The following is a 27941-nucleotide window of genomic DNA, read 5'->3' as shown; positions in this document are numbered from 1 at the left end:
AAGATCCAATTTCTTGACCATATAAAATCTCCATCTCACAACTGGACAGATTTGGAGAATAATCATTTTGGACTATAAAATATGTGGCCAATTTTTTAAAATTTGATTTAGGAGTACAGAATCTTTGTAGTCTGATCATGGACAATTCAGGATTATGGAGAGCCGGAGCCTTTGTTGATTAAGGATTAGTGTTATTAACCAACAAAATCCAATGCGATTCCCTCCCTCTCTCTCCCTCTCTGTTTTGGTGCCCAAAGACAAGCAAAACAAATCACAAATCTGTGATTTCACAGCCAGTTCCTGGCTAACACACCCCCCCCCCGCTTGAGTGGCCTTTCCTTTTATCGCCAAGCCATGCACGTTTTCTTTCCTTTCCTTCTCTCAATTGCCTTGATTATGTAGCCGAGCCCTCTCCCTTTCTTGGCCATTCAATACTCGATGATTTTCTGGCAACAACATCAGATGATGCTTCTCTGCTAAGATTCTATTAAACATCTTTAAGCACTCAAACGTCTTGCAAGGAATTGAGAACAAGGGATGTCCTCGAGGCTTGTGGCATTGGATCCAAGCCATGTGGCGTGAGACCCACGTAGGGCCTGCTGGGCAGAACAAACAGCATTATTTGGGTTGACATGACCATCATCCGAATGAATCCATTATGATTCATATATTAGATTTGATATAATTCACAGATGCAGTGAGACTAAAGATTTCCTGCGTTCTCAAACGTCATGGACTATGATTTTTTGTGCGAGTGATATGAGATAACTGGCCCTGAGCTTCGCATGCATGATTTACAGTCACAAATGCAGGATTTACTTCCAATTCAGAAATGCCTGGGATAAAGGGAAAATGAAGGAAGCATCTTTAAATTGAAATCCGAAACGATCTTGCATTCTATATATATATATATATATAAAGGATTTTTTATTGCTTGCGAAGCTCTAGCGTGTGAGCATGCAACAGGGTTTTTTTTTTTTTTTTTTTGGAGTGAATGAGGAAATATACTGCCTCGAACGGAGTTATCTTAACTCTTAGGAGAACCCATAGCAATAAATAAGTGAACTAGTGTGTGTGCCCACTGGTGTGGTGGCCGTTCCCTGCATGCATGGTAATGGGGCCAATCTGCAACACAGATTTTGCATGTGGCCTGTGCCTTCTCGAATCCATTGTCATGGATGGAGCAAATTGGGAAAGGGGACTTGATGAGCTATCAAGAATGGTTGGCCATTTTCTAGAATGCGTTCCAGTACAATGTACTGCACAAAAGAGAGGGAAGGAGATTACATAAATTTCTGAGAACGATCAGAGCAGGATATGGGATTTCACTGGAAAAGATTTAAAACGGATTGTTCATTATGCCACAAAAATGCAGCACTCATCAATTAACACGATATATTCATCATTAATGAGTCAAGACAACAAAATTTAACTTAATACAACAGTCATCAAACTGATTAAAACAAGACTTCGTTAAATATTTTCAAAAGACAACTGAATGACAGTTTACGAGTATCTTCTCATGTAAAGTTGGAATATGAACCTCAAAGGGGTAAGCCGCATGGCGTTTTTAAGGTCCAATTGATCATTGGAATCATTTGATGCTTGCCTTCGGAATGGATGATGTACACGGCCCACCAGATGTCATAAATGGTATTCCCTTAAATGTGGCCACACCCTTGTCATCCGAGAAAAGATTCTGCGCCCATGAAACACCCATATGATCAAATAATGATACTCTTAGGATTCCTATAACAAACTTTAAGGAAAGACAAGAATTGCACAACTGATGATCACAACATTAATGGCTAGGTATGACAACCATGCATCAGAACTGTCGAATCAGCTCTTTCAAGGTAACCCAAAAACTTGACGTGAAACTTCTAGCGATTCAGAAACCATATAAAAGCAAAAACAAGCTAGAGACTAAAGTAATGACTTGCTGGTGCAAAGCATTTTACAAAATCCACAGGAAAGAAAATATGATCGGTATGTCTTGTATTTCAACAGAGAGCCATATCAACAATTTGACTATTCTAAATTGCTTTTGCCATTGAAAATGCTTTTTTAGAAATATAGTGCTTATTCATATGTTCATTGTTTGTTGAATATATCATGTATTTCAAAAAAAATATTGGGGCATCAAGCATCATATCATTTTATTAATTGAAGCTGTTTGCAATGGGAAGAGCAAACTGAAAACTGCATCGTCCAACTGACTAATTCACAACCATGATTCTAATAAATGATCAAAAATTTAAGCTGCAAGTGCATATCAAGAGGATGCTTGCTGAACATAAACCTATAACAAAAAAATACTTAAGCCTGAACCTCATACCGGTGTTATTTTCTCTAACTGCTTCTTTTTTGGGTTAAGAACATCTTCTGGCTTCCCATCAATCCTACATGAAGACATTTAACATTTATACATGGGAAAAAACTATTGCAGTAGAAGATTTTTTATTTCTGAATAAGTAAATACAGAGAAAATAATAGATGATCCAGCCAAATAAAAAATGCTTGCTGTAAATAAAGGTTACACTATGATTATTGCAGCCAAATGCATGCATATAAGCCATGTATAGACACTACGCATCACAGTGCACTATTCCTAATTTTGAGAATCATAATGGCACAGCACTTGGTCATTTAAAAGCACTTTGGCTGCCCAAAGTCAAAACAATTCCAAGACCAATGACCAGTGCCCCTCATTTGCTCTCTACTGATTTGTGAGAATGATGTTTCTCCAACAATTACAGATTATAAGTGGGGTTATACAAGCCTGCTCACATTCACATTTATGCCAAAAGGTGGCAGTGCCATAAGTGGCAACATGGCAACAAAAAAAATGTTTTTCATCATCAAAAGAAAAAAAGAAAGAAAAAGAAAAGGTGCCTTGCCTGTCTAAAAGATGCATTGTCGATCATGAGAAAACAATTCAACAGTACCTTTGTAAAATCTACATAGCAGTATATTGTAGTGACAACAAGCTATATATTCAAAGGGCACATCGAAGGTAACATTACAGGACTAGCTAGTTTTAGCTTCTTCCTCTTCTTTCTTTCTTTTTTTTTTTGGATGTGATAAAAAATTAGTGTTGAAAGCCAAATAGCATTTTCTAAAGTGTAAACTACAAATTCTTGTTCCCCATAAATAATTCAAAACAGTGAAGCAGTAAGTGTTAGAATGGTTCAATTATGATGTAGTTCCATGTAATCTTTAAATACATACCCCAAGAATGACACACGTTCTCCAATTTTGGCACCTTCTGGAGGCAACAAAGGCTCTACAATGGTGTGATCCTCATTAGATGCACAAAGTACCTGAAAAATTAGGAATTATAAAACGCATATAGACATCACTGCACTCTTCAGTCATTGCAATCTAAAATAAAGGGGATATTCTAGTGCAATGACAAAAGACATAGATATTGTAAGCAACTCGTCAGAATAAACTAACATTTCAATCATAAAAAAAAAAAAAGCATTCATAAAGAAATAAACATGATCAAGGATTCAACAACATTGTTATGTAATAGCAGAAGCAAGTCATTTCAAATTCAAAATTGGCATTTTTCCACAATTAGAGTGCAAGAACCATAGAAGTTAGATATATTGCTTTGTTCAAAAGTATTTTACAAACTCAGCTGGTATCACAAGCATCTTGACATGATCGAACAATTAGATTTTTTAAAATTTGTTTTTCCTTTCCATTTGTAAGCTGTACGTAGTTGAAGATGAACAAGTGGATCAATTAGAAGACTACTTTTTAAGCTGGATGAGTATAATAATTTTATTTTGAGATGAAACAATCACAACACAACTACCTAACCATTGTACAGTTATTTAAGATAGCATAGCTCTACCAGCAAGACACAGTAAACTCTAACCATATTGTCCAGTTTTATTTTCTTGCAAAGAGTTCCAGGAATGAAAAGGAAGAATCTTGAAATAAAAGCGAGGACCCGGTTTAACATAGAATATAAAAGGCATTGATTAAAATGAAAATGTCAAATTAAAAGTAGTTACCAGGCCTTCTGACATCACATCTCGTAGCTTTCCAGGTTTAACATTTGTAATCAAGACAACTCGGCGGTTCTTTATAGATGAAACAAACAACAAAGAATGCATTAGCAACTAAACTTCATAACTTCATAAAAGCAATCCAAAGAGCAGAATAAAATGAAGTGACATATTATTTAAATCAAACTCGACAAATCATCATACCGTCAAGTCATCCGGACTACAAAACTTCGCCAAACCACTGACTACCTGCCTCAATTTAGCATCTCCAATATCTATCTCCTCAACCAGTAAACTGAATCATTAATCAAAAATTAAAAATATCATAAGATTGTTTTCCTTCAAAAAAATGAAATAAAAACTCAAAGATCAAAAGAAAGGGAACTGTCAGCATACCTGTCAGCAGAGGGATGCTTCCATGCTTTGCGAATAAGACCAACTTGTATATTCAGTAAACTGACACTTAGTTCTTTGTCTTTCTCACCTGCTTCAGTTTCAGATGGTTTCTTCTTCTCTTGAGCAGATTCTTTTTTTCCAGTAGACTTATTCTACAAGTTCCAAAAACACCAACATGATACTCAGCAAGAATTGCACCAAGATTAAAAATAATAGTAACAACAACAATATGCACAAAAATTGAAGGCTAGGGCCGTCTCCAAACAGATTTTAAGACCTTTAAATAAGAATTATAAAATATCAAAAGCATTTATTAGGAATTATTGAAGTTTGACCACCCATGCACTCACTCACAATAATGCAAAGTTGGAATAAAAATGTTATCTAACCATTACAACACAAGTCAAATTGGAATAAAATGAAATAGAAAAGTCATGCAGGAGGTCAAATATAGTACAATACACTAAGTTTTCTATGCTTGCCATGAGCTGTTATCACCAGGCCAACTGCCAAGCAACTTGAGAAATACTATTGCTCGAATAAATAAACCAGGCATCATACAGTAAAACTGTAAAATATAAATTTACACGTGGGAAGCTCTATGAAATCCCTTATTTATCTGTGAGGAAAGAAAACATTAACTGGGATTATGTAAAGTCTTTTGGAGCAGCAAAAGATTGAATCACATAGTTGACACTTCTAGTGTTTATCCTGATAGTTTTCAGCAGTTCAGACCTGAGCTAGTACATGGCAGCCCAATCTTGGAATTATCTCATATATTTTATGAAGATTCCATGATAGGTTTAGGGACTGAATTTTCAGTGTAAAAAAATCAAACTTAACGAAGTTATTGATAAATTATACTTTGAAAGTAAGAAAAGTTAATTGACTAATTAAAACCCAATTTTTGTTCAAATTCTAAACTTAGAGAACTTTTGTTTCTCCAAGAAACTCATTCCTCCAACTTTAGTACTGCTAGTGCCAGGTAATTCTCCACTAATTGTCAGTTATCTCTAGCACATGCCACTGGGTTTGTTAAAACTTAAAGAGAGCATGCACACCTGTCATCAATGCAAGCATGGAAGTATGTTCAAATAAACCCCTTGTGTAGAATTTTAGATGCTAGTTATGACTTCAATAGGCTGTGATTTTGCACATTTTCTTAATTCTAATGTTTTTTCCTGCTGTCATGATGAAGCTACTCAACAGGATTCTTCATAATGACAGGATTCTTCATAATGACAGTACAGAGTTGTGCACGGGAAAAATAGTAAAACTACAGCCTTAAGGAGAAAGAAAAGTTTGAATACATTAGATGCTAGTTATGACTTCAATAGGCTGTGATTTTGCACATTTTCTTAATTCTAATGTTTTTTCCTGCTGTCATGATGAAGCTATTCAACAGGATTCTTCAAAATGACAGGACAGAGTTGTGCATGGGGAAAATAGTAAAACTACAGCCTTAAGGAGAAAGAAAAGTTTGAACACGTTAATAACAGGTATTGAGGGGGGGCGCTAGAAAAAGACATACCCCAACATCACTTTTCTTCGTACTTGGGTCTGCTTCCGATTTTTCTTTGTTCTTAGTGTTTTCCACGGTCTTTTTTGCATTTGTATCTGTTTCTGATTTAGCATCACCTTTTATTCCCTGCAACTAGAATTAAATCAGAACGCAGAGAAATAAGCCACTAGATGCTCTAACTCAATTAATGGCACATTAGTGTACAAAACTACAAATTACAGAGTCATAGTAAATTGAAAAAAAAAAAAAAAAAAAAACCCTTTGAAACAACGAAGGCAGCAATAAGACACGCAACTATTCCATTTAAAATATGACTTTACATGTTAGAATCAATAAGCTGTCCTTTCCTAAAACTTTTGACATGGGATGCACAGAAAATATCAAATTCCCAAAACCACACATAAATCAATTCCTCTTCAACCTTAAACCTTCTTGCCTTCATTTAAAAAAAAAAAAAAAAACAGTAAAAAAGAATGAACAGATGATGTATATTGATATCAAGATAACCTACCTGAAGTTCAAATGCACCCTTTTCTAGCAAAACCTTTTCAAATAGTTTCCCAAAGTCTACCTTGTTCTGCAAAAAAATAGAATAAATTAACCAAACATTTTTTTAACATGAAATCAAGTACCTAATTTATTTTACAAACACAAATTTGAGAGCCGTTTATTCTTCTTTGATTGTACAACTATGGCTATCAGGTGCAGGCATGTAGATTCAAGTTCTGATAGAATTGAGAAGAAATAACAATTTTCCCAAAAACTATTCACTGTTCTTTCTATCAGCTGGATCTAGTTTCTCAATCGCATACCAAAAGCCAACCACTTGACCCCCAGCATAAAGTTATTCAATGGTAAACATATATGTACAGTGATACGAGTAGTCAAAGTCAAACTGCAAGCCTTTGAGGCTTTGACACTCCAAGTCAATTACATGCCACAAGATGTCTGTTACTTGAATCAATAAGCTGCCAAACATGACAAGGACAGCCAAATCAGACAGAAGCCCATCACACACAACATAGTAACCTAGCCAGAAACAAAGCAGCTCTCAATAGTTACATCACATAACGGGTGCCTATGCAATAGTTCGTCTCATGTCAACAGATAGCAATTAAGAAAGTTTCTTTTAATACACGTCATCACCCATCTCCCATGACGTTTAAAAATATGAATATGGTCTTACCTGGATGTAATCCATCCATCTCATTACATGCACCAACTTTCCCCTCTCTAAATGTGAAAGGCCAATCTAGCAATAAATAACCAATCAAAAGTCAGGAGAATTTCAAACATGTGGGTGAAGTGTTTATCATATGATAAAACTTTTGTACAGGGAAAAATATGTATATATATTTCTTGACCCTGCCGCTCTGAATTTTGAAGCCTCCACCCTTCAGATTTGAGAAGCAATAAATTCAAAAAAGAGGGCAACCCAAGCAATTTTGAGCAAAGCACAGAGGATGCAACTGATTCATGAAAGTATTCAATTTTTCCACGCCAAGTTGTTTTAAATTGTTTTCAACGACAGAGGAGGAAAAAATGAAAATCCATGCTGGAAATAAAATTTGTATATAGTAACTTTATGGTTAGTGACTGGGACAACAAATGTGAAAGGAGAATTTATCATGAAAGGAATAGAATGCATACCACAGATGAATGTATTACTGAAAAAACTATAATATCAGCTTCAGAGGGTGTCAATCCATTGCCCAAAAGCACAGAATTCAGAGCCAAGTCTTTGTTCAACCCACTGAGAGCATCAAAGCATGTCGAAGAATCTATTGGAAAAATCTCTGCAAAGCTTATCCATTTCATCACCTATAACAAACAATTACTTTTTTAGATCAAGAAATCAAACGGGGACCCCTAAGAGTCAAGCATGGCAAAGAGCAAGATCCCATGGTAGCGCAGCTGTGTGCTCATAACAAACCAGAGAAACCTTACCGCCTCACTCTCTTTTGATGGGGACCTTTTTCCTGATGACTTCAAAATGTTCAAATACAAACTCTTAATATCATACTCTCCAAGGTCACCTAAAGGAGCTTCCTACATTAATCAAGTATTTTAAGCTGTTAAGTAAGTAACTATCAAATAGAATAACTCCCAAATTCAACAATGTCAAGACATCTGATTTTCAAGCATTCAGAAAAGAAAAGTATTCCTACCAAGACCCATTACCAAACAATGCTAAAACTATGATGAAAAATTGACCAAATTTATAAGAATTGAAACAAATAATAGGATGCATAGTCAAAACATCATATAGAAAACTAGACGAGTTTATTTGAAGTAAAAGGGCAACAAAAATACGTGTCAGCAAAAAACAAAATTCAAGAAAGAAGAAATGGGCATCAAAAGGAGCAAAAATTACCATTCCAAGCCAGGAACCTTCCTTTCTAAATACCCAGAAGAAAAGATTAGCATGCAGTTATCTAAAGAATCGTAAAGTGCTTCATTTATTGATCACCAATTCTCCATGCAGTAATTAAAATTTAGAGAAAAATTAAAAACATAGATCATAAATTTTTTCAAGTAATTGAAAAGGGTTGTTGTTTATGAGCTTACAGGAGATAAAGAGAGGTGCTTGCTAAGAGCTGATGATATTATTTGCTTTCTTTGCAAACCCATGCTTCTTCTTGCTTCTTCTCTCCTTTTCTGTGTAATTTAGCTTTGAGTTTTCGAGGGCAAGAGTGAGGTCGGGTTTCAATAGGGTTTTGGGAGGGGTTACGTGGGCTTACAATAAATCTGGTCCATTAGTATTGCACCTCCGGAGTCATCGGCGTTCTAATTCTACTCCTATACTATACTTATAGCCTGATTGGTTTTTTTTTTTCAAGTATTTTAAAAACTTGATTTTTTTTATTTTTTATTTATTTAAAATTATTATTTATTTATGTTATTAGATTATTTTACTATACTGATATCAAAAATAATTTCTAAAAATAAAAAAATATTATTTTAATATATTTTCAAATAAAAAACATTTTGAAAAGTACTCGTTATTATATCCCTAAACTTTAGCAATGTTATTAAAAATGATATTATTATTACGTGCAAATTATATACTTTTATAATTTAATATTTTTTTCTCTAAATTTTTTTAATTTTAAGGATTTCAAGTGTTTTTTTGTTAGATGTTATAGCATCAGGAGGATGACATGAAAGGATAATAGGAAAATAAGAAGAATGGATTGTTTGTTAGTTCTTACATTTTGAAACCCTTTCAAAATTATAGGAATGGAAATTTCAGAAAATTGTGGTGGAAGTGGAATATTGATAGAACAAAACTAATTTCGATAATTAAAAGAAGCAAAGCAATAGGCAAGCACATCTACCCTAAAATTCAAACATGTTTAATTAAAAAAATAAATTTATTTTTGAAATTTCTGTATTTTTAAAACAAAATATAGAAATATATATCTTTGAAAACAATATTTATGATTCTTTATTCCTAAATTATCCTTATAAAAAATTATCAATTCTAAAATTATCTAACTAAAACATATAAAAATACAAGTGATTATTATCATAGTTTTAAAATCTAACTCAAGTTATCTGTCAAAAAAGTCAATTCAAGTTTATCCAAATATTTTTTTTATATAAAAATCAAAATGACATTATTTTAATTATTTTTATAAAATAAGTTTTTTATTTAAATATTAATTGGGTTTTTATCTTAGGTCGCGGGTCAACATCAAAATTTTAATTAAATCAGATTAAGTTAATTAATTTCTATTATTTTTTTAAGTTTGGTCTAAAATCTAAATCAAGCAAGTTTTAAATTGACTTATCAAGTTAAATATCTTTCAAGTTTTACTATCACTACAAATTTCAGGACTCACAATTTATCATGAGTCACGCCCTAGTTAGCTAGTACTCACATGTTTGCGTTTGTCAACATTTGCATTCGACAAGGTGCAACTTCCACACAAAAAAAAAAAAAAAAAAAAAAAAAGGACATTTCTCAAGTGAGAGAATGGCATATTTTAGCATTTTCTTCTCAACCACCTGTCTTCTTTTCATGTTAGTTAGTATGGAAGTTTGAATTATAAGATAAAAGGTTGGCGCATGTCCTTAAAAAAAAGTGAGAAATCAAGTGGTTGAATGAACACATCAAAAGAAATGGTCTCAGGTAGCATATATTGTATCTCGATACATGAGAATGGTTTTGTCTATGTTAACATCAAAACAAAACAAAAATAATGGGATTTGAGTGTAACCCTCCTATGAAATATTATTTATTATAATAATATATTTTTTTTAATTTTAATTTCATTCTTTAATATTAGGTTTATTAGAAATTGAACTTTATAGTTTTTTAATTTATTTTTTATGATATTATCCTAGTCTCATGATCTAAACCATAGATTTGATGAGTTAACTTGGTTGACTTGGGTTTTTTTTTTTTTTACTAATTGATTTTTTTCTTCAATTTCACCTTTTAATATTGGACTAATTAGGAATTAAGCTTTATGATTTATTTTAATTTGTTTTCTATGAGGTTATCATATTCTCATGACTCAGGTCATGAATTTAACGAGTTAAATCGAGTCGTTGTTTTTGTGTCTTTTTTTTAATCAATTTTAATTTTAACTCCTTTCAATATTAGGTTTATTGAAATTGGACTTCATGATATTTTTTAATTTAATTTTTATGAGACCATCTCAATCCCATGACATGGACTATTGGTTTGATGAGTTGACTCGAATTTTTTTTTCTTTTCTTAATTCAATTCCAACCTTCAACATTAACTTTATTGGGAATCAAACTTTTATGATTTGTCTTGATTTGCTTTATGTGATGTTATTTTTGTCTTATAATTCAAGTTATAGGTTTTACTAGTTAACATGAGTTGACTCAAGTTAGTTTTTGATATCCTATTTTTAATCTATTTTTCAATTTTAATTTCATTTTTTAACATTAGATTTACTAGGGGTTGAGCTTCATAATATTTTTTATTTTTTTATGAGATTATTTTAATATCACGACCCAAACCTTGAGTTTGTAACTCGGTTGACTCAAGTTTTTTCCCCTTTTTCCTAATTGATTTATTTTATCAACTTCATCTCTCAATATTGAATTGATTAAGAATTAAAAATACAATCAGGACTACACCAAAAGTCCATTACAAGATCTAATTAGGCCAATTACAAGATCAAGGGTAAATAAGCTTAAATATATATTTAATAGGCTTTTTTAAAGTAGTTGGGCCAATATGAATCTTAAAAATGCTACATTTTCAACAAGTGATAATCAAATTTTAGTCAATTTAATCTATTTACAAAAAAGGGTCAAATCCATATATTTCATGGGCTAATTAATTTTTGTAGTTAAAGGTTTATTTTTTTAAATGCATAGTGTTACTTTAACAAGCATAATATTAAATTCGACATTTAGATCATGATGAGATTTTACCAATAGATTCCAAAGGCCTTGTTTTTATTGGGTTAAATTTTATATCAATCAGACATTGAAAAGGTCTTATGATAAGGTTTAGAAGCTACTATGCAAGATTCTATTAGTTTCCTAGTTAATTTAGGATTCCTTTTTCTATTTTATATAAAACTCTTTTGTTATTTTTTCAGTATTTTTTATGATGTTTTTACCAAGTATGAGTAAGATATTTAGCTTGTATTTGATTTTATTTTTTTTCAAACTTTGATTTCAGTAATTATTACTGTATTGTGAGAAATTTCTATTACTTTGATTCTTCAAAGAGCTTCTCTTGACTTATCAAAAAATTAACTAATCTTCATAGTATCTTTTATATTTCTCATTCAAGATTCTCTATAACTGTTAGGTAGGGTCTATTATTATAGTCTTGGTGACTCGGTGTAAGATATCATTATATCAAGCTCAATTCAAAAGCCTGAACTTTAGCTTTGTTAGGATTTATGATCAATCTTGATTATGGGTTTTTGGATCTTTGTATTCATGAGATTTGTATCGAATAGTATCAAAGTAAGGCTTTAAATCAAGTTATATCCCTTTTGTCTTCAAGTTTTTGCATACTCTATTGTTGTTGAGTTCTTTATCTTCTCTAAAAATCTTAGTTACGACATCAAGTTCAAAAAAAAAAAAAGCAAAGATTATTTGTAATCTTCATTAAATAATTTAAAAAAAAAAAGAATAAAGAAAATCATAAGAAAATAAATTTTTAGGGCCTACCGCAATTCTTGATTTAAAAAACATAAAATTTTGCCACTTTTTGCTTTACATCTGAAAAAACCGAAATTCTTTTTTTCCCTACTCCCCATATGCCTTCAAGCTAAAAGGGGTATTTATACTTTTTTGTTAGAACCGTTTTGCTAGGGTTTTGGGAGGTTTTGAATCTATTTCTAACTTTTTGATCTCGAGGGAAGTGTTGTAAACTCTTAATAAAGAGTCATTAAGAAGGCTTTATATGTGAATACATGAAAAATTGATCGGTTTTTGCATAATAGTTGCATTGTCATAGCTGACTAGGTTGTCCATCTTCGAGGCATCGTTGAAACAATTCTGACATCATCTTCATCTGAGATCACCTGAAGTTGGTAGAGGGGATGCACACCTTTGATTTGAATCCAATCTTGCTCAATCTGTAAGTCTATAGCTTCACATTTATATATTTGAAGTTGTCAGCTTGATCAGCCAAAACTGTAAAAAACATAGGCCAATCGACCGAATGACGTGTTGCTCACCTTCTCTTCTTTTGGTTTGAAAAACACGTTGTTTAAATTTTTTTATTTGGGATTGAAAATTTTCAATTGAGCTTCTATTCTTCCAATTTCTTTTAATAGATTCCAATTTTTTGGATGAAAATGAAGTTTTTCGTGCACAAATGAGAAAAGCACATTAATTCTTTGTTTTTACTTTAGTTCTTTTACTTTTAATTATTTTTCATCTAGTATATTTCAACTCTATTTCATTAAATTGGTTTCTAATTTAATGATGAAATTCTATCAAAAACCTTGAATTCTCTAACATTAAATGAAACAATAAAATTAAAAACAAATAAAGTTTAATGAAAAAAAAATACTGAACTGTGATACCGAGCACATAAACATTCATTAAAAAGTTTTTTAAATGTACTGTATGCTATTTAGTTAATATGAGTAGTTTTATTAACAAATTAATATTATCAAGGTAACAATAATTTTTTCTTGAGGTAAAATTGAAAATATTGAAAAGTGTATGACAATCATTGGTCCCCAGCACAGAGCATTAAAAACCATATATTCCCCGATCCAATTTACCAATGTTTCTCGAAGAAAAAGAAATAGCTGACAGACTGTGCATTTTGACCAATACGCTAGCTCAGACCCTCTAGGGTAAAAAGACAACAGGTAAAAACAAAAATAAAAAAGAAAGAAAACAGTGTCGTTTTATTGTCTGGCTTTATTTCACCTAGAGACTAGCGAAGCCATTTTCAATTTGGAGGGAGGGAGCAGAGAGGATACGTTTCCCTTTCTTTTTGCCCTTTTGAATATTTTTATAATTTGTGCAAACCCCAGCAGCTTTAACAGCATGGGCAACTGCTACAGGAAAATTCACAGTATGGGCACGTCTTTAGGCAATTCCCATTCCTAGCACCCCTCCAACTTTCTTCTTTCTTTTGCATAATTGTATTTTTTTTAATTAATATTGATGTTCGGGCTGGTTTATTCTCGATTAATTTCATGAGTTCTAAAATTAATAGTTATATAAGTTTCTAACAATCTTGAAAGAACACAAATAATAACTTTTAAAAAAACTTAAATTCGTGATGATTATTATTATTATTATTATTATTTTATTAATGGGTATCCGGTCAGCTTGCGCTCACCTCGATTAATCCCATAGGACCCTGAAGTTAACGACCATATAAGCCTCCAGTGATCATCATATTAGCAACTATATGGTTCGAACCTGAGACCATAGGAAAAACAAACTTCTTAATCCTAAATTTTTACTACTAGATCACTTACTAGATGATTAGCATTGTATTTTTTTAATTAGAAAGAAGATGATCAACACCATATTTCTTAGGCAGAGGAGATTCTACTGTGACTCCAATGATATATATAACTTCTTATTTAAGTTGAATATTGGAATATTTTCTTTCTTTTTCGTATTTGCAATTAAGTTTTTATTATTTCTTTTATTGAAATTAGCTGGCTAGATACGTTGTTTTGAGAGGAGTATTAACTATAACTGAAGAATCAACTTGAATCCCAATCATTTTGGTTGGACACAAATGAATAAACTGTGATTATACAACTCATACCGAATTTGCAAGGCAAATTCCCATGAAATCACATATCATATCCATGGTAAAATCACATGTATGAGTTGTTTTGTCTTTGATGGGTGACTCGTGTCTCTATTAACAATTTTGCTTTTTATTAATTATTTTTTCTTAAAAAAAAATTATAGCTTGACCTTTTTATTTGTTTGTAATTTTATTATTCGATTCCAAACTATTAAATATTATGTTTTTCATTTTAGTTTTCATTCTTTGAATTTTTAATTTTTTGCCTTGATTTTTTTTATAAAAGTTTTATTGGTTTTTAATTTCATTCTTTAATTCAAATTAATGGTATATATTTTTTAATTTGATCCTCATTATTTTAATTTTTAATTTTTTTTCTTGGCCCTTTTGAAAAAAATATTTTTTTTTTTTCAATTTCATCTTTCAGTCAAAATATTTATTTTTTTTATGTCAATGATGACCCTCATTCTTTTGATTTTTTTTATCCTTTTACTAAATTGATTGTTCTTTTCAATTCCAACCTTTAATTAAATATAAGATTTATTTTTTATTATAATTTTGATCATTATTTTTGTATAATTGAAATTTTTTTAAAATTTTTGTTCTTTAATGTTTGATTGATTGAGAATTGAGTTTCATGGTTTTTCTAATTTGGATTTTTCAGGTCTAGTAATCATAAGTTTGAAAAGTTAACACGAGTTTTTTTTAAAAAAAAATTTATAATTTTTTTATTATGTTATTCTAATCTCATGATATAACTAATAAGATTAACCAGATATTTTAGGTTAGTTCAATCTTAATTATTCTAATTATAGATTTTTCATGATTTTTTTTTTTTTTTTTTTGTATTTTTGTACTCCGTTCCAGCATACAAACCCCGGCACCAAGGCGAGGACTTTCAAGTTATAGTGTCATTGTAAAGCTTGCAACGTATATTTTATGTCATTTTCTGCGCATCAGTAGTAGCAATCTGATCTGTACATCTCAAATTAAGAATATACACGCCATTTTCCAAAGGTCAAAACAAGGAATCCCTGGGGAAGTCAAGTTTTGTGTCTTAAAAACACATTTTTTTTACAAGAGCTGTAGCTATTGTGGGTAGACGATTAGGTACATATTTTTGTCTCCTGCTGTAGGTAGGCCCTGCTTCCCAACACGTTAGGATGGCAATTTGGGAACAACGCATACCATTACAAACCTTTTATTTGAATTAATATTGAAAAATAAAAAAAAAAGATACCACCAGCCACATAGTAAGTTCCAAGCTTGCTAATAAGTCAAACCATGGCAGTTTATGTGATAAGACAATGTTCCACATGCGTAGTCTCAATCCTTTTACAGGCTTTAAGCCCTCAAGAGATGACAAGCTGTATAGTATACAACTACATTTTTCTAGTAATTAGAGATTTTTTTTTTTTTTTTTTTTGCTATGCTACACTAAATTGTTCCACGTGCATATCTAATTTTCAATTAATAAAATATTAAGTGGTGAAATTAAAAAAATAATTTAAAAAAAAACTAAAAAAATCAAAATCAACTCGTGTTAACCCATCAAACCCGTTACTAGAATAATGAAACTAAGATAGCATCATAAAAAAAAAAACTAAAATAAAATATTGAGCTATGATGTTTTTTTTTATAAAAATCAAATAAAAAGGGGAATAAACCCCGAGTCAGCTGGTTTAATCTGTTAAACCCGCGACCCGAGTCATAAGATTGAGATAACCTTATGGAAGACAAATCAAAACAAATCATGAATTCTAATTCTTTAAAATTAAAATTAAAATTGCAAAAAGAACAATTATTTCTTTATAAAAAGAACAAAGTACTATTGAAATAAATAGTGCTTTTACGAGGCGGTTCATTGTAAAAGTATCACATCTTTTAGTGTTTTCTTAACTAAATAGCTGACTCGTGCTATATCCTAGGTAGAAGTGATCATTTTCAGTTTGGTTTGGTTTTTATCAAAAAAAAAATAACAAAACTAGTTTTTTTTTTCAAAAACACCGAACCGATTCAACTGAACGGTTTCTGTTCGGTTATTTTAGAACAAAAACTGGTTTTTTCTTGTTCGACTTAGTTTTTTCGGTTTGGCTCGGGTTTTTTTTTTTCAATTTTTTTGTTTGGGTTTGGTTCAATGTTTTTGGTTTCAACTTATAAAACAAAAATTGAACCGAACCGGTCAGTTTTTTAAAAATTCTAATCTATTTAATTGGTTTTTTTTTCACGGTTTGGTTTTTTAGATTATTTTTTTCCCGATTTTCTTGATTTAATCGGTTTTTTTGCTCATCCCTAGTCTGGGTTGGGTCAAATATTTTTTAACATAAAAAACGATATTCAAGCGATGCCATCATTTTTAAAGAAGCGAGAAAAATATGAAAGTCATTGACTTGACTAAGTTTAAAAAACTCGATTAATTCAATAACATGATTAAAAAAGGGTATTAACAGTAAACAAAGCAATTTTTTAAATAATCAACTATAAAAAATGAGCTATCAATAATAAATTTGAGAGGAGAAGAAATCAAAAGTTGTTATATCGCTCTATTATAGACACCATCCCATTATCAAAATGAGCTCGCCAAAAGAGAATTATAATAGTATTATGTGAAAGGCTACACGATGACATTGAAAGAGACCTTATGCGCCATTAGAGTAATAACTTGTAAAGCAAACCAAATAAAATATCATGAAGTGAGAATCTCGTACTTATATTTAATCAATTAACTTAATTTAATTCAAAAACAAATTTTTTTCTGAAAGAAGTTAAACTTAACAAAGAACGATAAATAAAAAAATTTATGATAGCTTGAGTTATTTTTAAAATTACTAAAAAATCCTATAAAAAGGCAAATAACAAAATAAAGAAGCTCAATCTCTAATTGAATAAATTATGAAGGATGAAATTGAAAAAAAACATAAGCTTAAAAAAATAAAAATAAAAAGTAAAGGAAAATTTTGAAGAATAAAACTGGAAAAAAAACTCAATTGAAAAAATTTGCTAAAGAAAAATAAAATAACAATCAAAAGAACTGAGGATTAAGTTTAATAAAAAAACTTGAAAAAGATAAAATTATAAAACAAATTCAAATTTAAATATTATTTCAAATAAAATAGATAATAATCAAAAGAATAAAAATCAAGTCTAACATACGAAATAATTGAAGAAGGATAAAATTAAAATAAATCAATTTTATAAATTATTTTAAATAAAAACAAATAATAAAAAAATAAAAATCACATTAAAAAAAAAAACAAATTAAATCGCTGCTTTAACCATTTAAAAGGCGAGGTGTAGAAATCAAGTAGAAAAAAAAAAGTTGTTGACATCAGACTTCAGGTCTGTAGATCACACGCGTTGCTAAAAAACAGAAAAGCAACCGAGATGATTCCAACGCATTTTAGAAGTTAGAGTTTGGTTGTTGGGCGTTGCCCGAAGAACGCAGCCACGCAATACATGGACTGAATTGTACAATGCATGCAAATCACTTTTTAAATAATATTTAAATTTATTAAAATATCAATGTTTTTTAATTAACTTAATTATAATTAATAACCGGCACAATAAAGTTTTTTTCAGAAAATCAAAATAGTAATTTCAATGTGCTAGTAACGTGTATAGCATCCTTAGGTTTTTTTTTTTTTTTAATGATACTGTATAATTGATTAAACCCGAAGTAAAATATCAATGAAATATTATTTTAGTGATTAAAATATTATTATATTTTTATGAAATACAAGTTTGAATTTAAAAAAACATAATTATTAAAAGAGCAAATCACAAAATTTTTAGTCTTATCTTTAAAAAAATACGGAGGATATCGGGTGGAAAAAAAAAACATGAAGTAAAGTGATACACGTTGACCAACTAGAATTAGTGGTTGCATGGAATTAAAATGTGCAGGTCACAGTGGAATGTACTTGTTCAAGAAGCAAGGCAGGCACATACTTGAGACCCACCACCTGCCCATTGACTCTCAGATCAGAAGCAATGGAGACAACATCGAAATGAGGCAAGTTGAAGGATTGAAAAAAGAGGGAAGCTTCAGATAGGTTCCCCAACTATTTATTTTAGCAATGTTACCCCTAAAAATTTCCCAAATTCATCGATGTTGCCTCAACTAATAGTTTTAACTAGATAATTGCCCGCGCTACATCAAATGGTAAACAATTTGTTTTTTAATTTGAAAAAAAATGTCCATGTGCTATCAATGTGTATATTCCTATAGCATGAAAAAAAAAAAATCATTAACTCAAAACCCGACCAGATTGGTCAACCTTGAATACTTACATGACTTGAATTTCAAATTAAATCATGAAATGACAGTTTAGATGACGGATAAAAGCATAGGCTTGACTAAAAAATTTTCCAAGATTATATTTTTTAAAAAATACTAAGACGATAACATATATTATATTGATGTTAACTGACTCACCAAACTTGACATATTAGTCATGAAATTCAATGAATTTAATAAGTTTATTTTTTTTTAAAAAAATCATTTTTTTATTTAATCACTGATAGTAGAATTAGACGATCAAAATAAAGCCATTGAATAAAATATAGAAAAAATATTTATGATGGATTTCACAAAAATAAACCTCTTTCTAACATTACAAAAATATTTACTATCTCACTTGAGAACAAAAAAAAAACCAAGTAAAATTTAATAAAATAATATCCTAAAATATATTCTTAATTAACTTAATGATTTTTAAAAACAATATATATACATATAATACATTTTATATTATTTTTTAAAATTAAAATATTTTTTTGATAAAAAAACTAAAAAAACAGGTCGTTCACGTTGACCTAGATGCCCCAAAACACCTGAGTCCATATAAAAAAAGCCCGGGTCTATCCTGGGGCTATATTTTTCTCTAAACTAGGCAAATGACACGTGTTCATTAAGTTTTTTTTTTTTTTTTTTTAAAAGACAACATATGATATACAAACCTAGTTTTGAAATAAGATTGAAATCAAACATGAAATCCAATGTCAAGATTTTTTTTTAAATTGCAATAATCATATAAAAAAATTAACAATCCTAAATTTTAATTAGCACAATATTAAATGTTGTAATTAAAGTTCAATTATCAAAGTAAAAAAAAAAGAAGACCAAAACAAAGAAAAAAAAACCATTATACTAATCTACAATCTTATGCAAGGATAGAAGTGTTGTTTCTCCCACACCTTTTAGGTTTTTTTTTAAACCAATTTACCAAACTCTTCCTGTAACACAAATTCCATCACATGTCTTGTTAAGGACACACTTTGAATACCCAAATTAACCCCTAAACTTATTTCATAAAAAAAAAAAATCATAATACAACTTGATAATAAATTCGTTAAGTGAAATTTCATGAGTGATGTAAGGGTGATCTGTTATAAATTAGAGGGCATTCAAGCTTAATTTTAACATCCAAAATACAACCATATTCTATTTGATGGGTTTATTGAATTGAAACCGATGATGGGGATGCAATTGAAAAATGCATGATGCTTCGAGGGTAATATTGCTTAAATAGGTAGCTGAAGGATGTAATTGAAAAATATATGATGCTTTGAGGGTAATATTGCTTAAATAGGTAGTTAGGGGACGTAATTGAAGTTACCAAAAACAAATAATGCGAACCAATCGACGTCCTCCTATTCATACATAATTTTTTTATAAATATTTGGGTTAATTTACGTATTTTTTAACTAATTTTATAGGTTTTAAAATTAATAATTATAAAAATTTTCTATAATTATGAAATTTGTGTGATTCAAATCAGCCAAATGTCTTGACCAACAATTATTTGCATTCTTGCTTGCATTGCAAATCGACACCGGATTCAGCACTGGTTTTTCGTTTTTCATAAGAATGATTATTAACTTTTTGAGAAATCTGGTTTAGTTGCTTTCAAGGAAACGGCATCACTCATAATTCTACTCTTGACCAAGATCTCTAGACTGTCCAATGGTGTTAGGTGAACATTCCCCCTTTTTTTTTCCCCAGGCAAAATGATGTGAGATTCACCAGAAAACCACCAAGCATTCTTTAATCCACATGCATTTCAGTCACAGTTTTTTCTTCAATGGTTCTAGGGTTCATGCCTTTCGGGTCTTGAAAAATGGATAGCCAGCCCAGACCGCTCCACTTAACGGCAGGGAAGAAGCTGGTTTCCAAGAGCAAAATCAATCTCAAGAAGAGAAGTTCGTCGACATTCAATGAGAGTTAAGACACAGTAACTCTGCAATGAAAATGGAGAATTACAGGAGGCAGGAGGGGAGGGGACCCTCCTGTGGATCGCGGGCAGTGGGATTTAAGAAAAGCTTGTAAAGCAGAAGTTATGTCGCTCTCAGTCCTTCTGCACTGTGCAGCAGCAGCAGCACCTCACACTCCTTCCTTTATTACACAACCCACCATTCCACCTACTCTCCTTTATTGCTTTTCTCTCTCTCTCTCTCTCTCTCTCCCCTCTCCTCTCTCTCTCTGCTTATCCCATGGCTGCTCAACCATCTCTTCGGTCTTTTATTAGCTGAAAGGGAAGCCCCTTTGCCTCTTTTATGTCCTCGAGATTTGGATTTATGCTTTGGTTTTGTTTACATGGAAGCCATTTTTTGTTTTGCTTCTTTCGCCGGAGAAGACTGCGTCTGCATTTTGCTCCGTTTCGACCAGGGGACGCAAGAGGAAATTGCTGTCCTAGATTCTCTATCAATCTGCCCGAATTATTACAGCAACTATACATTACATTACATTACATTAAAAAATTTTAAAAAAATCCCTTTATATTAGTTATTTTTTAAAATAGTTTTTATTTGAAAATAAATTTAAATAATATTTTTTTTATTTTAAAAAAATTAATTTTAATATTAGTATATTAAAACTTGAAAATACAAAAATATTTATTTAAAACAAATTTAATTTTTTTTAAAATATATTAAAACACAAAAATAAATATAATATTAAAACAAAAAATAGGCTACTTGGGTCGTAACTCGTAATCATCCATTCACATTTTTCTACAGCTTTTTTGTTTTCTAACAGTGAAAAGGACTACGTGTAAAAGCCACGTAGGACAGCCCATCCACCTAATGTAAAGAGACACGTGTCCATAAACTCATTAAATAGCCCCCACCTGCTAACCAGGTCCATTCTCTCTATTCTCTTTCCCGTTAATAAAAACGCCAACTTCATTACGACTCTCTCTCTCTCTCTCAGTATCCTCAGCTCAAACACCAACACACCCCTTAACTAAACTCTCTCTCTCTCTCTTCCCTGTGCGTCTTGACGGCAACTCTCACCGGAACCCTAACTTTTTCACCGGAATCTGGCGAACCATCCTCAGCGTTCACTAAGCTTCAAATGTGCTAGATTTTTGCAACTTATTTTGTTCTCAGATCAACTGTTTGCTTGCTTCAAGTTTTTATCCTTTTCTTCTTTGTGAAACTTGAACCCTAAAAGTTGTTGCCTTGTGTAGGAACACTTCTGGGTTTTGGTCACTAGGGAGAAATACAACATAACAAGTTTTTGGGATAAAGGGGTGTCATTTTGCTGAATTTAATCCTTCTTTGTCTATTCTAGCTGTCTCTCCTCTTCGAATCTAGCCGTTGTAAAGAAAAGAAAAGAAAAGAAAAGAGCCCATTTTTTTCCACTTTAAGCCAAGAATATATCACTGGTTTTTCTTAGCTTTCCCTTTGTTTTCCATCTCCATCTAAGTTTCAATGGGTTGTAGTGCCTTTTGAGTTTCTTGATCAGAATTAGCAATGTTAAGGGCAAAAGAGTTGCTAAGCTTGTTAGTGTTCTTGGTTTTAGCTTTTCAATGTGTGAGATCCCTTAATCCATCATTAAATGATGATGTTTTGGGTCTAATTGTGTTTAAAGCAGACCTTCAAGATCCAATGAGAAAGCTCTCATCTTGGAACCAAGATGATGACACTCCCTGCAACTGGTTCGGTGTCAAATGCAACCCGAGATCCAACAGGGTTGCGGAGCTCACTCTTGATGGGCTCTCTCTATCAGGTCGGATCGGCCGTGGCCTCTTACAGCTCCAGTTCCTCCACAAACTCTCTCTATCAAGGAACAACCTTACTGGTAGCATCAATCCTAACCTTACTCGCCTTGAATACCTTAGAATCATTGATTTAAGTGAGAACAGCTTCTCCGGGACAATATCGGAAGACTTTTTCAAGGAATGTGCGGCTTTGAGGGATCTTTCTTTGGCTAACAATAAGTTTTCAGGGAAGATTCCAGGTTCTTTGAGCTCATGTGCTAGTCTCGCATCTATAAACTTGAGTTCGAATCAGTTTACTGGGTCTTTGCCGGCTGGGATTTGGGGTTTGAATGGATTGAGGTCACTTGATTTGTCTGGTAATTTGCTGGATGGTGAGATTCCCAAAGGGATTGAAGTTTTGAACAATTTGAGGAGGATTAACTTAAGCAAGAATCGGTTTAATGGGGAGGTTCCAAGTGGGATTGGAAGCTGTTCGTTGTTGAGGTCTGTTGATTTCAGTGAGAATATGCTTTCTGGGCACATTCCAGACACAATGCAGAAGCTTGGCTTGTGTGATTATTTGAGTTTGAGTAGCAACATGTTTGCTGGTGAGGTTCCAAACTGGATTGGTGAACTGAATCTCCTGGTGACTCTGGATCTTTCTGGGAATAGATTTTCGGGTCAGGTTCCAATTTCAATTGGGAAACTTCAATTATTGAAGGTGTTGAATTTGTCTGCAAATGGTTTAAGTGGGAATTTGCCAGAATCTATGGCCAATTGTGGAAACCTTTTGGCTTTGGATTTTAGCCAGAATTTGCTGAGTGGTGACCTTCCTACATGGATTTTTGGTTCAACGTTGGAGAAAGTTTTGCATTTGGAGAATAAGCTTAGTGGAAAATTTAGCTCTGCTCCAAAGCTTCAAGTCCTGGATTTATCACACAATGATTTTTCTGGCAAGATTGCATCTTCCATCGGGGTTTTAAGCAGCTTGCAGTTCTTGAATCTGTCAAAAAACTCCATCTCTGGTCCTGTTCCGGGAACTTTTGGAGATCTGAAGGAATTGGATATTCTTGATTTGAGTGATAACAAGCTAAATGGTAGCATTCCTACGGAAATTGGAGGAGCTTTTGCTTTGAAGGAACTGAGACTGGAGAGGAACTCACTGTCGGGGCAAATCCCAGATTCAATAGGGAACTGTTCTTCATTAATGACTTTGTAAGCTCTCTTTGATCTATCTGTTTTGTTTTTTGTTTTTTGTTTTCTTATCCTTGTTCAATTTGGTAGCCTAGAGTTAGATAAGTTCATAAATCTTGTTTCAATTTCTCTTTATCAAACAGTTAGAAACATATTTTTCTGCGCTGGTAAGATCTCAAATTCTTCATAAAACACGACAGTTGCTGCTGTAGATACCTTTATTGTTAGGGTTGGTGGTGTATAAGTTTGAAGATTATACAGTCTCTAGATTATGATTTTGGACTATCAATTATTTGTTAGAATTTGAATTTGTAGTTGCTTATTGCTTAAACTAAAAGGATGTGATGCTTTCGTTGCGTGCCATTGTTATATGATGTCTACATTCTAAAACACGAAAAGATCCTGTCCTTTGACCTTTGCTTCTCTTTTCCTGAAAAGTTAATATTGGTTGAAGCTGGCATAATGGTTTTCATTAGTCTAACAAGCTTTCTCATTCTTGTTTTTCTGTTTCTTTCAATGATGTAGAATCCTATCTCAAAACAACTTGGCTGGAACAATACCTGCAGCAATAGCAAAACTTGGAAACCTAAAAGATGTGGACCTGTCTTTAAACAGCCTCACTGGCAGCCTACCCAAGCAGTTGGCAAATCTTCCCAATCTCTTCTCCTTTAACATTTCCCACAACAATTTGCAAGGTGAACTACCTGCAGGAGTTTTCTTTAACACTATATCACCTTCATCTGTCTCTGGAAATCCATCTCTTTGTGGCGCTGCAGTCAATAAGTCTTGCCCTGCGGTCCTTCCCAAACCCATTGTTCTCAATCCAAACTCTTCTTCTGATTCTACTCCGGGCTCACTCCCTCAAAATCCTGGTCACAAAAGAATCATTCTAAGCATATCTGCTCTCATTGCCATTGGTGCTGCTGCTGTCATTGTTGTTGGTGTGATTGCCATCACCGTGCTTAATCTCCGTGTTCGGTCATCAACATCTCGATCTGCAGCTGCTCTCACGTTATCCGCAGGTGATGGCTTTAGTGATTCTCCCACTACAGATGCCAACTCTGGAAAACTTGTCATGTTTACTGGAAAGCCTGACTTTAGCACAGGAGCACATGCTCTGCTCAACAAGGATTGTGAACTTGGGAGAGGTGGGTTTGGAGCAGTCTACCAGACTGTCCTCAGAGATGGTCATCCCGTTGCAATCAAAAAGCTCACTGTCTCGAGTCTTGTCAAGTCTCAAGAAGATTTTGAAAGAGAAGTTAAGAAATTGGGGAAAATCAGGCACCAAAACCTTGTGGCACTTGAAGGTTATTACTGGACTCAATCCTTGCAGCTTCTCATATATGAGTTTGTCTCTGGTGGTAGTTTGTATAAGCATCTGCACGAAGGATCAGGCGGTCATTTTCTGTCATGGAATGAGAGGTTCAACATAATTCTAGGGACTGCAAAAAGCTTGGCTCATTTGCATCAGTCTAACATTATCCACTACAACATAAAATCAAGCAATGTCCTTCTCGACAGTTCAGGTGAACCAAAAGTAGGTGATTTTGGCCTAGCAAGGCTTTTGCCAATGCTAGACCGTTATGTTTTAAGCAGCAAAATTCAGAGTGCGCTTGGCTACATGGCACCAGAATTTGCCTGTAGAACAGTAAAGATAACTGAGAAATGCGACGTGTATGGTTTTGGGGTTTTGGTTCTGGAGATTGTTACTGGCAAGAGACCCGTCGAATACATGGAAGATGATGTGGTTGTGCTTTGTGACATGGTTAGAGGAGCATTGGAGGAAGGCAGGGTGGAAGAATGTGTTGATGGGAGGCTCATGGGGAATTTCCCAGCAGATGAGGTGGTTCCAGTCATGAAGTTGGGTTTGATTTGCACATTGCAGGTTCCATCAAACCGGCCAGACATGGGAGAGGTAATTAATATATTAGACCTGATCAGATGTCCTTCAGAGGGACAAGAGGATTCAGGATGAACAGGAATCATATTAAGAAATTAAGTGATGGGATTTATAACGGGGTTATCCGGGGAAGAGGAATCCGGTTTATTCAATTAATCAATGAGGAGAAATTCAGTTGTTGGGAGTTCTTTTTTCCTTTTGTTTTGTATTGGTTCTTCTCCTGATTGTTTTTAGTTTATGTTTGTGGTTTCTTCTCGATGTTACTGTTAGATTACCGGATTCCTTTTCACCGGGCTCTAATATAGGACCCCTTTGGATATCTTGTCGCGCGGTTGTTACTAATTCTTCTGTACTGCATTTTGTATCTTGATTTTGTTTCTAGTTGTGAGCTGATAGTAGAATTGGTTCCTGACTAATTTCACAATCTTTAGCTCATGACCACTTAAGTGCATTCTGAGGTGTTTTTGAACACTTTGGTTGATTGAGCTCGTACAGTTGTTTTTCCTAGCTATAAATCTTGCTTTGATATCGATAGCAGACCACTGCGCCTTACGGGTCTTGTGGTTTGGTGTTGTGCTTTCAAGCCTTAGTGACCAGCTATTGAATCATCTCCCTGAAGGAAAAATGCCACATCAGTAAGAGAAGTGGGCAAAAAAGCTGCTCTTCTAGTTCAAGCATCGGTCCCAGCACAGTAGTAGGTAGCATCTTCAAGAGATATAGATAGCAGAATGCAGATCCCTTGCATATGTAAGGAACTCCTGTTGGTGCTAACAAAATAGTTTTGCACTGTTCTTAATCCCAATCCCACCGGAACCGAACATAGTAAAATCCATCAAGGCTAATCCCTATTCTTACAATGCTGGAGAGGTCACCAGGTTGATTGAATAAATTCTCAAGTTTTTTGATTTTCTTGTACATGGCAAAGGGTAAATATGACTCTCAACATCCCGAATAAAGAATGCTTGTTTCGCTTAGTATCAAAACCAAGTGTTGCCAATGATAGCAAGGGTGGAGGAGGCATTAAAATGCTTTCTTTACAAGTCAAAAGTGTCCTAGAGACGGCGAGGACTCGAAAAGATTCTTAGCACCCACTTTGAAGCAAGTAATCTTAGTGCTCAATTGAATAAACAGGAAGAGGCACAGGAAAACCTAAAAGAAAACAGGAAGACAAAAGGGAAAGGTAGGGCAACAGCTAGAAAGAAGCGAGGCCCTAGAAAAAAAAAAGAGTGTCAAGGTATGGGAATAGAATATTGCAGCACAAGATGATGCTGTCGGAATAGAAGCATTCTTTTTTAAAATGTTGGATTTTGACATCCAACGCCTTCAGTTGTTCATAATCAACTTTGTTTAAATGGGTTATTTGTTCCTTTCCTCTTGGATTTGTCTTCATTTCAACACAGCTAATCTCACATGGTTCTTAACCTTTTCATCCATTCCTTTACCCCTTCTCAAGAACCGCGATGCACCTTTAAACACACCCATCTTTCACCCTCCGGGAAGAACAACCTTTTCTTGTACAAATTTGGACAGCCATGTGCAGAGCATAGAAACCAGTGTGCTGTCCCTACTCTGCTGGTGGAGTCAGCCTCAAGGTTCTATAAATGATGCTGGGCCCAAGAGAACCACCTCATGCTCGTCGGAACACTTTTTTTTATTTATCATCTTCAAGCAGCAGCGCATGGGGCCCTCCACAATCCTGTTTCTTGTCCAAGGATGGAATATCTAAGCCTCTTGGCCATGGAAGTGACAGCTTGAAATACCCACTTCTTCTTTTCTTGCTGTACTTTTGAATTGCCTCACCACAGTATCTCCATTATCAAAAGATGTCTGTTTAGTATTATTATACCCTTCCACGCTTAGCTACCTCTGCCCTAGGCGCTGCTTCTTTTCGGTTGCTCCTCCAATCAAGCCTCCAATCTTACCTTTATTGCAAGAGTGTTTAATTTAACAGCAACGAGGGGCAGCAAAACCCATCATCCTGTAATCTATGGAAAAGGAATAAAACAAAATACATCAAAAGAGCAGAAAGCATCATTTTGTTGAGATGCGCATGTAAAATAATTTGCACCCGCATGGCATGCATTTCTTATTCAACTCTAATGTTTTTATTCTCTCATCCATAAATATATTTTTTAAGCTATCTATATAATTTATCCGTGATAGATTTTTATCTAAATATACATCTAACTATTTAAAATTATTTATTATCATAAGTCTAACTACATTAAACATTATTTTAAAACATATAACATATTTTAATAACAAATTTATAAAATTATAAATTTTTATATAAAATAATCAATCGATTTATATAATTAAATCAATTAGCTAACCATTTGAGTTAGGAGATTGGTAATGAGACTTGATATTTAAATGTTGATATTATAAAGGTGACAATGTAAGAACATGTTATTTTATTTATTTATATATATATATATATAAATTCAAATAATATTATTCTCTCAAAATGTGAAAACATGCTATTTTCCTTTTTATTTTTAAAAAATAATGTTATTATGTGAATATGCATGATTGGATTGCTACGTGGGAAGGAGTCAAGTGCCCTTCTCAACAAATGCTCTCTTGAAATGAAGTGGGATTTGTGCAGCTTTTTACAGAAAATAAGGCGTCCAAAGCCATCATCAGTAAAACTTTTTAAAAACAATTTCAAGAATGAACATATTTTTTTACC

At 32.8% G+C, this 27941-nt stretch overlaps 2 protein-coding genes across 4 annotated transcripts; one reads left to right on the top strand and one right to left on the bottom strand.

The window, feature by feature from the left end:
- Positions 1-890: 890 nt before the first annotated feature.
- LOC118035975 (tRNA-aminoacylation cofactor arc1) lies at positions 891-8685 on the bottom strand. 3 transcript variants are annotated; one of them, XR_004685287.2, is made up of 13 exons: positions 8509-8685; positions 7888-7989; positions 7591-7761; positions 7127-7192; positions 6452-6517; positions 5950-6072; positions 4419-4570; positions 4227-4317; positions 4029-4097; positions 3232-3323; positions 2339-2402; positions 1544-1699; positions 891-1259 (listed from the first exon to the last, which is right to left on the bottom strand). XR_004685287.2 is itself a non-coding variant. In XM_035041646.2 (12 exons), the coding sequence occupies exons 1-12, from the start codon at positions 8569-8571 to the stop codon at positions 1595-1597; spliced, it is 1164 nt and encodes a 387-aa protein (XP_034897537.1). In that variant the 5' UTR covers positions 8572-8684; the 3' UTR covers positions 1337-1594. The 3 variants fall into 3 exon arrangements, 2 of the variants coding, with proteins under 2 accessions (XP_034897537.1, XP_034897538.1); XM_035041646.2 differs by lacking the exon at positions 891-1259 and having other exon boundaries at positions 1337-1699; positions 8509-8684; XM_035041647.2 differs by lacking the exon at positions 891-1259 and having other exon boundaries at positions 1337-1699; positions 5950-6066; positions 8509-8684.
- A 12626-nt stretch (positions 8686-21311) lies between these two features.
- Positions 21312-25568, top strand: LOC118035976 (probable LRR receptor-like serine/threonine-protein kinase IRK). Its single transcript, XM_035041648.2, has 2 exons — positions 21312-23370; positions 23875-25568. Exons 1-2 carry the CDS (start codon positions 21929-21931, stop codon positions 25322-25324), a joined length of 2892 nt encoding a protein of 963 aa, XP_034897539.1. The 5' UTR covers positions 21312-21928; the 3' UTR covers positions 25325-25568.
- The last annotated feature ends 2373 nt before the right edge of the window (positions 25569-27941 follow it).

Source organism: Populus alba, chromosome 19 (assembly GCF_005239225.2).
Source record: "Populus alba chromosome 19, ASM523922v2, whole genome shotgun sequence".
Lineage (NCBI taxonomy): Eukaryota > Viridiplantae > Streptophyta > Magnoliopsida > Malpighiales > Salicaceae > Populus > Populus alba.
The sequence above is the reverse complement of the archived record's forward strand: the minus strand, read 5'-3'. Positions and strand labels throughout refer to the sequence as shown.